Source organism: Penaeus monodon, unplaced genomic scaffold, assembly GCF_015228065.2.
Source record: "Penaeus monodon isolate SGIC_2016 unplaced genomic scaffold, NSTDA_Pmon_1 PmonScaffold_291, whole genome shotgun sequence".
Taxonomy (NCBI): domain Eukaryota; kingdom Metazoa; phylum Arthropoda; class Malacostraca; order Decapoda; family Penaeidae; genus Penaeus; species Penaeus monodon.
The window spans coordinates 86,619-97,015 of NW_023657581.1; the positions used below are offsets into that span (position 1 = coordinate 86,619).

The 10,397-nt window shown below is 42.8% G+C and overlaps 1 protein-coding gene across 1 annotated transcript; it reads right to left on the reverse strand.

The window, feature by feature from the left end:
• Positions 1–935: 935 nt before the first annotated feature.
• LOC119570490 (transcription initiation factor TFIID subunit 12b-like) lies at positions 936–10,129 on the reverse strand (the record flags this gene model as incomplete). The annotated part of the gene is given in 6 exon segments (XM_037918202.1): positions 936–1,403; positions 7,971–7,981; positions 8,213–8,341; positions 8,684–8,876; positions 9,620–9,859; positions 9,966–10,129. Coding segments are annotated over 6 exon segments (1,205 nt in total), but the record flags the coding sequence as incomplete, so codon positions are not given.
• Positions 10,130–10,397: the final 268 nt, after the last annotated feature.

The window sequence follows — 10,397 nt, forward strand, 5'->3', positions numbered from 1 at the left end:
GCTTCTCCAACAAGGTTAGTTGTGGAGAGGAAGCGTTCGTAGGGATCAGCTACAGGAGGTTGTGGTGGAATCACCCCTAAGAGTGTGGCGGCAGTTAAAATCACCAACTATGAGGAAAGATGGCTGGAGTTGGGAAATTAGTTTCAAAGGCAACAAAGTCAATGCGGTGGGAAGGGGAGAAGTAGACTGTGAACCAGAGACGAAGAAAGATGCAAATAACTGTGCAAGGTCAGTGCTTTGAAAGAAGGCAGAACATAAATGGATTATACGAAAGGATATGACAAAGGTCAAGTATGTGAGAACGAAAACCGCGAATATGCCAATGTAGGAGAGCTATTACTTAGTTGATCTACGAATGATAACGGTTACAGTGCGTGTTGGAGAATTTGAAGGGGAAGGAGCTAGGGGGTGAGATAAGGAATGAGAGGGGGAGATGGTGTAGTATGGGGGGGGAGTAGGAGGTGGTGGCATAAGTAATTACGTGTTGTGTATCCAGGAGACAGTGGAAGGGATAGTGGGGGTGGATGGCGGGTTAATGTAGGTGGAGCTGGAAAGTTGTTGGGAGGGAGTAAGAGGAAGGGGTGTAGGGGGAATATGAGTTGGAGGATGGATATCAGCAGTCTTTTAGAGTGCGGAGGGAGTGAGAGTTGTGAAATTGGAGGGTGGATGAGGGGATTCTGTGTCAATTTGGGACCCGAAGGAATAATTTTATATATCTCCAAGAGTTTCTGTTCGTTGAGGAGTTTTGAGAAACAAAGGTTTTCTTATGAGGTGGGGGGAAGGGGGGGAGGAAACTGGTGTCTGAGGAGTAGAGGTAGAGGTAGGTGGAGGTGAGTGTGGCAGGAGCGGGGGTGGAACGTTTAGACTGTCTTGTGCGGGTAGTGCGAGAAGAGAGAAGGGAAGGTGTTGGGGCAGCGGTAGAGTGTCTAGAGAATTTAGAATGGCAAAAGAATGTGACTAGGGGAGATAAGGGGTACAAGTGGGAATGTAATATGGTTGATATGATTGGACAGGGATTCTCCACCAATGTAAAAATTAAAGGGGAGGTCTTGTCTACGGAAAGTGATCTTGGCAATGTTGGTGGTGTTCTTATAAGGGTTTCTAGGGGGAGTAATGTAGCATTGTACTGATACTGCATGATAGTCCATGAAGCAGGCCAGTAAGTCTTCTTTACAATCTGACCATTTTTTGTCATAGACAGGGCAGTTTGTTGGGGAGATGGAGACAGTTCTGATACAAGTATTGAGGGTGGGATGAGGTTCGGCTGGAATGGGTTTGCCAGTGAAGATAGTCAGAGTTGGTAATGCTTTAGCTTGGTTTCCAGATGTAACTGTGACGAGACGGAAATGATTGGGGCAGCCGCAGAAGGAAACTTTGCCTTTTACCTGTTTTTTGAAACATTGCTAGAAGAGGAGAGTGTCAGAATAAAGAGCTAAATATAGTATTTAAGATGTTTGTAGAGTAAGGAGCTGTAAGGAGCTAAATATAGTATTTAAGATGTAGAGGTGGAGTTAGTAGAAGGATGGGGACCAGTAGAAGAAGGATTGGTGTTAAGAGAGGCTAATGTTAATCTAGACTTAGTATATATACATATATATATATATATATATATATATATATATATATATATATATATACATATATGAATATATATATATATATATATATATATATATATATATATATAAAAATATATTTATATACATATTGCTACGCCAGTGGGTCTTTGTCTCTGTGCGAAACATGTGTTAACATGAAAAGGATGACCTGGGCATGTGTTAACATGAAGGGACCTGGGCAAACATGACGCAACTGGCTGTGAGCGGAGGAGCGGAGGAACAAGCCAGGAGAGACAGAGTTGGGTGCTGCTCCTGTGAAGACCTCGTGTGTGTCCTTGTGACCTGATAAACTTTGTGTTGCCCTGTTATAAGCTGTATCGTGCAGTGTGACATGCCGGTTTCCCCCCTGTATTGTGCCTATAGAAAAGTGTACGGGTAAATAACTTGTGTAAATAGAGGAAAGACTGTCATTTTGTGTTTATTTCGTGTCCTGCCTCTCCAGGTGGCGTTTCCCCTCTTGGTGTTCTGGGACGCTGTGGTGCTCGGTGCCTCTTGGAGCTGTTCAGTGTTCACGACCCTGTGGATAGCATGCCGTCTGCCTAGCCTACCTTGTGTTGGTGGCAGAGAGACGAGGCGGCCGGCGTAACAAATGGTGTCAGAAATGGGATTTGTGATATTTGATCAGTGAGATGCGCTGATTTATTATGTAGTCCAAAGATGGCGGCAGCCATGATAGAGGAGGCTTTGACTGAGGCAGGTACGAGTGAGGTGAAGCCGAGCCAGATGGACCTGATCACTGCCATGCTGGCCGGTATGAGGGAGGAAATGGCACAAAGGGCAGAAGAGCAGGCACAGAGGGAACGCAAGCAGGCACACCATCTCGTCGAGATGCAGGCAAGGAAGGCAGAGGAACAGTTCTGCCGACTTGTTGAGGTGCTACAGAGCAATTTTGCATCTGTGAAGATGGAAACTCAGCAGTACACCGACAAGGCCTGCAACAGCGTGAAGAGTGAACTGATGGAGGAGGTGCAGACTCTGAAGGGTGAGGTTCAGGACCTGAGGGAGGAAGTGAAGGAGGAAAGGCGGCATCACGAGGTAGTAACATTGCAAGCAGAGAAGGCAGACGAGGTTCTGGCAACAGATGCCAGAGTGTCAGATTTACTGGGGTCTGCCTGGGGTCCGTGGCAGGAAACCCCCGGGCCTCGCAGCGTCGTGTCGGAGCCAGTGGTCGCTGCAGAAGGCTGGGGACCCATCGGAACCGCTCCCTTGGGTATAGGTGGCGGCAAACTCGGACCCGGTCAACCCGCCTCGTTGCCTCCCTCACCCCCTTCTTCCCCCCCAGGCGTGTTAGTCCACGGCACGCGTTCTCCACCCCGCAGCCCCTCGGCCTCCAGACATTCTGTGAAGCGTAAGCCAGCTGAGTACGACGGGAAAGGTGACTTGGGAGGCATATGTCGCCCAATTTGAAATGCTGGCATATGCCCAGGGCTGGAGCCAGGAAGAGAATGCCCTGCAGCTGGTAACAGCGCTAAGGGGCCCCGCGGTGGAAGTGTTGGGCCATCTGCCGCCATCCCAACATGCCTCTTACACCAGCGTGGCGGAGGCTTTGAAACGCCGTTTCGGGCACCACCACCAGACCGAGGTATATCGGGCCCACTTGAAGAAGCGGACTCGTGAGTGTGGCAAGACACTGTCCCAGCTGGCGCAGGATGTGGAGGCGCTGGTAAGGAGGTCGTACCCTGCGGCTGCGGAAGAGATGATCGTGGTTGACACTTTGCAGGACCAGCAGCTGCAAATCTACGTCAAGCAGGCACACCCTGAGGACCTGCAGGTGGCGCTGGCGAGGGCCTTGGAGTTCGAGGCCTTCCTGAAGGCAACGAGTGGCCTAGGGCCAGCTGCTCAGCCCCGCCATGACCTCCGGGGCCGGAAGGCTAAAGTGGAGAAGATAGCAGTGAGGAAGGTGAGCCCGAGCACTTTTCAAGGCTTGTGTTGGGGCTGCGGTAAGGAAGGGCACAGACGTAGTCGGTGTCGGAGGGAGCGGAGAACACGTCCTCTCAACCGGACGGATTCTGATGCCTTCCAGCAGTGCTGCAAGGACTGTGGCAAGTATGGTCACCATCCGAGTGCATGTCCTAAGGCTAAGGAAGTGGTACAGGCGGAAAACTCGGACAGGCTGGAGAAGGGGGCCGAAACCCAACCGTCTTCGGTTCCCGGGCCCTGACTTGGGTAAGCTGCCGTCGAACGAGCACGATGCAGGTGGAGGGCTCAGTAGATGGGAAGCCATGCCGCCTGACAGTGGACACTGGGGCTGAGAAGACCCTAGTGCAGCCTGATATGTTGGCCACTATGCTACTTCCAGACGCACCACAGAGACTGTGTGGTGTCACGGGGCATTGTGTGCAGCTCAAGGGGCCAGTGGAGGCTCGTATTGGCGTGGGCAGCACGGTGCAGCGGCTGCCGGTGTATGTGGCCGATCTGGACGAGCACTGCTTGCTGGGCCTTGACTACCTGACGCAGAGTAAGGCATGTGTCGACCATGGACGGAAGCTGGTGAGGGTGCACGGTGAAGATGTGCCCTTGCTTCCAGAGGTTGGCTGTGCAGAGGTAGTTACGGCTGAGCGACTGTACCTTGCCCCCAGGACAGAGTCTAGAATCCAGTGTCGACTGTCAAGAGTGATGTGTGGAGTAGAGGGCCTCGTGGAGCCCATTCAAAACCTGCAGCTGGCTGATGGCGTAGCGGTTGGGCGGAGCCTTGTTGGACCAGGGGAGGGGTTAGTTACAGTGTTGGTAGCTAACTTCTCCGATAAGGCCCAGAAGGTGCCAGCTGGTGCAAAGCTGGGCACTTGTGAGGAAGTGGAGCGTCCAGAAGAGTCGTCGGGGAGCGAGTTGGTTGGTGTGGGGCCATTGCCTGACTTCCTCGAGGACTTGGCGCACCGGAGCGCCGCTAACCTGGCGGAGGTGCACCGACGAGTGCGTGGCAAGCTCAAGGTAGCCAGCCATGCCATGAAGGAGACCTATGACCGGCGCATGAGGGAAGTGAGGTACAACATAGGTAACAGAGTGTGGCTTCATAACCCGCGTCGGAAGCGAGGGCTCTCGCCGAAGCTACAGAGCCCCTGGGAAGGACCATACACGGTGGTAGCGGCCCTTTCTGATGTCACCTATCGAATTCGCAGAGGGCGAAAACGACCGTCTGTTGTCCACCTGGACCGGCTGTGGCGTTACCATGGGCCAGGAAGCTACTCCTAGGGCCATGGTGAAAAAGAAGATGACGTTAGCCCCAGTAGCGGCGATGAGGACGTGGCAGATGTTGACCGAGATGAGGACGAGCATTTGGACAGTGAGGGCGATGCAGCAGACGTCAATGGTGACCATGAGCCAGGTCTTGGGACAGGAGATACCCCTCTGGGTGCCACTGCCAATCTACCGCCGCCCACACCTCCTCCAGAGCGACCCCAGCGAGAGCGAAGAAAGCCGCACTGGATGAAAGATTTTTGTGTTTCTGAGAACTGATTTTCAATTACGGTTACTTTTGTTTGAAAGAATTTTGTTTGTTCCTGAGGACTAATTTTATTTAAATTTTCTGTAGTTTGTTTCATGTTTAGATATATCAGAGCAGATGGGTCGTCTGCTTGATAGGGGGGATAGTGCTACGCCAGTGGGTCATTGTCTCTGTGCGAAACAGTGTTAACATGAAAAGGATGACCTGGGCATGTGTTAACATGAAAAGGATGACCTGGGCATGTGTTAACATGAAGGGACCTGGGCAAACATGACGCAACTGGCTGTGAGTGGAGGAGCGGAGGAACAAGCCAGGAGAGACGGAGTTGGGTGCTGCTCCTGTGAAGACCTCGTGTGTGTCCTTGTGACCTGATAAACTTTGTGTTGCCCTGTTATAAGCTGTATCGTGCAGTGTGACATGCCGGTTTCCCCCCTGTATTGTGCCTATAGAAAAGTGTACAGGTAAATAACTTGTGTAAATAAAGGAAAGACTGTCATTTTGTGTTTATTTCGTGCCCTGCCTCTCCAGGTGGCGTTTCCCCTCTTGGTGTTCTGGGACGCTGTGGTGCTCGGTGCCTCTTGGAGCTGTTCAGTGTTCACGACCCTGTGGATAGCACGCCGTCTGCCTAGCCTACCTTGTGTTGGTGGCAGAGAGACGAGGCGGCCGGCGTAACAATATATATATATATATATATATATATATATATATATATATATATATATATATATATATATATATATATATATATATATATATATATATATATATATATATATATATATATATATATATATATATATATGAATATATATATATATATGAATATATATATATTTTTTTTTTTTTTTTTTTTCCAAGTGCCTTGTCCCACAAGGACATTGGCGATCATGGATTTCCATGATTTTCTTGGCAATTTAGAGCGGTGGTTTGCCGTTGCCTTCCGCCCAGTGTTTTTATCGAGTCACCATCTCTATATACCCGGTTCTGGGACCGGCACTGACTTGGGCTGGCTTGCATATTTTGTTTCCAGTCTTGGCCCCCAATTTCATTATTTTGTCACACCATCTTGTCATTGATCTGGATCTTGGCCTCTTTATGTTACCTATAGCCCAGTCTGTTACTTTTTTTGTTCATCTGTCATCCTGTCTCTGACATATACGACTTGCCCAGTGCCATCTTTTTCTTTTTGATACTCCCAAGTATATCTCCCCCTTTTGTCTGTTCCCTGATCCACATCACCCACATCTGATCTCTTAGGCAAATTCTAATAATAGCAAGGAGTCTCTTAGTATATTACTGTGTCTGCCAAAGGCACTCCAGCCTTGACTGATGCATCACTTAATTTCCTCTTTGTTAGATGCGTTTGTCTGTACGAGTTGCCCTAAGTATATATACTTGTGCACTACCTCTAGCACTTTGCCTTGTACATGTATTTGTTTGAATTGAACTCTACTGTTGAACATGATCTTAGTTTTGTTCTTGTCCATCCTAAGTCCAACTTTCAGACTTTCTCTAATTAGATCAGTTATTAGTTGCTGATTTAATTTGCAAATTCACTGACGAGAACAATATCATCTGCAAATCTTAGAGTTTAGGTATTTGTCTCCTGGTTTGATACCCTTTCTGTTCCCTTCTAGCTTCTGAATATTTCCTCAAAACAAGCTGTAAACAGTTTTGGTGAGATGGTATCATCCCAACACCTTTATTAATTGGTATCTTATTGGTTTCTGTGTGGAGCTTGATGGATGCTGTCTCATCTTTGTATATATCTTCCAATATTTTACAATATACCTCCTCTACTCCCTGTCTTCAAATAGCCTCTAGTGCTGCTGGTATTTGTGCAGACTCAATGCCTTTTTATAATCAGTGAATGCCAGACACAGGGGTTTCCTATATTTATTTATTTTTTCTCATATTTGGGGGTCTGTGGATGTGGGCTGTTGTTGAGAATCCACTGTGGAAGCATGCTTGTTCTCTAGGCTAGTTAGAATCCAGAGTGTCAGAGACGTGAGTTGTGATGACTTTTGTGAACAATTTGTAAGTAACTGAAAGGAGGCTTATGGGTCAGTAGTTTTTTTAGATCCTTTTTATCCTCTTTTTTATGTATCAAAATAATTGTTGCATTTTTCCAAACTTTTAGAGTTTTTCTGTTGAGAAGGTATTTGTTCAAAAGATTGGCTAGTTTCACTGTTTCCATTCTCCTACATCTATTTTAAGGTCTATACTAATTCTGTCTTCACCTGGTGTTTCCCCTCTTCATGTCTTTAAGCACTCTTTTTATTTCTTTTGTGATGTTAGGGACTTCTCTTATTACCATATATGCTTCAATTTGTGGCTGTTCATTTGAGTTGTATAGATCCCTGTAAAAGTCTTCCACTACTCTTATTTCATTCTTATTATATGTCATTTCTGTCTGGTTTCTTTATTGCATACAATAAAGTTTCTCCCTATTCCAGTCTCCTTTTAGTTGTTTTCATGCTGGTACCTGAGATCACGGTTTCATTTATTATTTGAGTATTGAATTTTCATATATCTCTCTTCATTTTATTTATAGTCTATGTTAGTTCAACTAATTCCATTTTGTCCTTGTTTGACAATACTTTCATTACCCTACATTTTTGCATAAGCTCTTTAGTTTCTACTGAGAGCTTGCTGGAGCTTTGTTTGACTTTCTTACTGCCTACTTCAAGTGCAGCTTCCTTTATCTCACACACACACACACACACGCACACACACATATATATATAAGTAAATATATATATGGACAGATAGATAGGTATATGTATATGTAAAGAATAAGAAATTAATTGAGAAAACTTAATAACATTTCTTTTGTCTAATTCTAAATAAACATAAACAAATGAACATTAAAATAAACAACAAATCACTATATCTTTTATTTTCATTACATTTTCACAATCTATAGAATGACAGGTTAAGTGACATGTCCCATATGAAATATAACAAAGTAAAGAAAGAAAGAAGAAAAGAAGAAGAAAGAAGAAGAAATTGAAAATAGAAAAAAAAAATAAACAAATAACATATAAAAATAACAAAAATATTATATATAATATATATATATATATTATATATATATATATATAGATATATATATTAATGCAGCTTAATAAATATTTAAAAAAAAAAAAACTAAAGCTCAATATTCTTAATTGCTTTCTAATGAGTGCTAGCCTCTGCTTGTGGGCTTCTGTGTCGGTGCCCTTTTGTAAGGTCGAACTCATCTGTTCCAAAGCTGGCAACCACATGTGCAGTTTACGTTCTTTGTATGATAAGGGAAATTATAGTAATCAATATCATAATGATAATAATAACAATAATCATTATTATCATTATCATTGTTAGAATGGTAATAATTAGTATGGCATTAGTATTACAATCATAACTGTAATAATGATAATGATAAGACTAATATTGATGACAATATAGAATGATATTGCTATTCATATGTCATCACAATTATCATCATAAAATCATGAGCATCATTAACATTATAGACACAATTAGGATACTTACAATCTATAGAGTACAGATGAAATATTACAATAGAACTACTGTATATATAAAAACTGTACTGTAAACAATGTGAAATACATGACCTTACCTAGGTACATTTGCACATCTTTGACATCAAGTGAACGTGCTCCTCGGTGCTTTGCCAGACGACAAGCTGCATTGACTGTGGACTCAATAAAATCATCAGCAATTGCAAGAAGCATTTCTTCAACTTCCTCTTCCAACTGTTCATTTGGGTCAACTTCCCTGACTAGTTCAGTGATTCTTTGTTTATTCAAGACCTGAGGGTATAGGAAGTCTTGCATGAGTACAATATATCACTGAGAGGAACATCATTAAATAACAGGAATTGCATGGATACCAAAAGAGTTGGCCCTTCACATTCCTACACTCCTTACAAATATGAAAATTTCATGAATATGCATGGTGGATATCAATAGACTACATTTTAATAAAAGACATTAAAATAATATTGTATATAACTCTCAAAAATATAAATAAATAAATAAGTTTCAATTTCAGCTCTGAATAGAAAAGAGACAATAAATGTCAGTACTCCAGAGCCCTGGGTGAGCTGTCAGTTTTTCCTTTCTTGAAACTGCTTTTTCTGCTATTATCATTATTATTGTTATTTTTGCTGTTTTAATTTTTATTACAATTACTATTATCATTATTATTACTATTAGTATTATTATTACCATTATTAATATTACTACTATCATTTTTATCATTACTATTACAGCTATCATTTTTATCATTGCTATTACTACTATCATTATTATTACTATTAATATCATTGCCATCACATAATCATTCTGATGACAACAAAAATTATAATAACAATAATTCTTAAAATAACAAAAATCAAGTAACAACTACTGGCAAAGCTACAGATTTAAGGGGATTGTCCTGAGAAGGAGGGGTTCACCTGGCTAAAACTGAGTTAAGGGTAATTTTATACTTGTACAACCCTACTAAGAGTTACTAAGTAATTATACATTGTCTTGCATTATCTACAACTTACTGGGGCAGTTGTGTCTGCTGTAGCATTGTTTGATGCTGTGGGTGCTGGAACAGCTTGATTTGGACCTGTTGCCTTAACTGTTGTGGCAGTAGGTGTGGCAGTAGGCTGTGGGGTAGGTGCTGGGGCTGCTGCTGTTGCTGCAGCAACCATGGTAGGCTGGGCCACTTGATGGTTGACTGTCTGTATTTGTTGGCCCTGCACCACTTGCTGAACACCTGTCACTGTCTGTGCATTCATAATCTTAAAGAAAAGAATACAGATGTATAATGATCTGAAAAGCTACAAAAATCAGTGGTCATATTTCAAAAATAAAAGATATGAAAGCCATTTGTGATCAAGTACTCACCTGACCCTGAGTCAGACCAGTGGTAGCTGTTGCACCATGACCTATGGCAGCTGGGGCTTGGTGGACAACCTGTCCTTGCATGGCCTGACCTGGTACAAGTTGTGTCATGAGCTGCTGGCCCCCTAAAGTTGTCAAGCCTGAAGTTGTTGTCATTACCACCTGTCCTAAAGGGTGATAATACAAGTGATTTTATAAATAAATAAATAAATAAATAAATAAAAAATAAATATATATATAAAATATAAATATATATATATATAAATATAAATATATATATATATATATATATATTTATATTTATATATTATAATATATATAATTTTATATATAATATATATATATATATATATATATTTATATTTATATATATATTTATTTATTTATTTATTTATTTATTTATTTATTTATAAAATCACTTGTATTATCACCCTT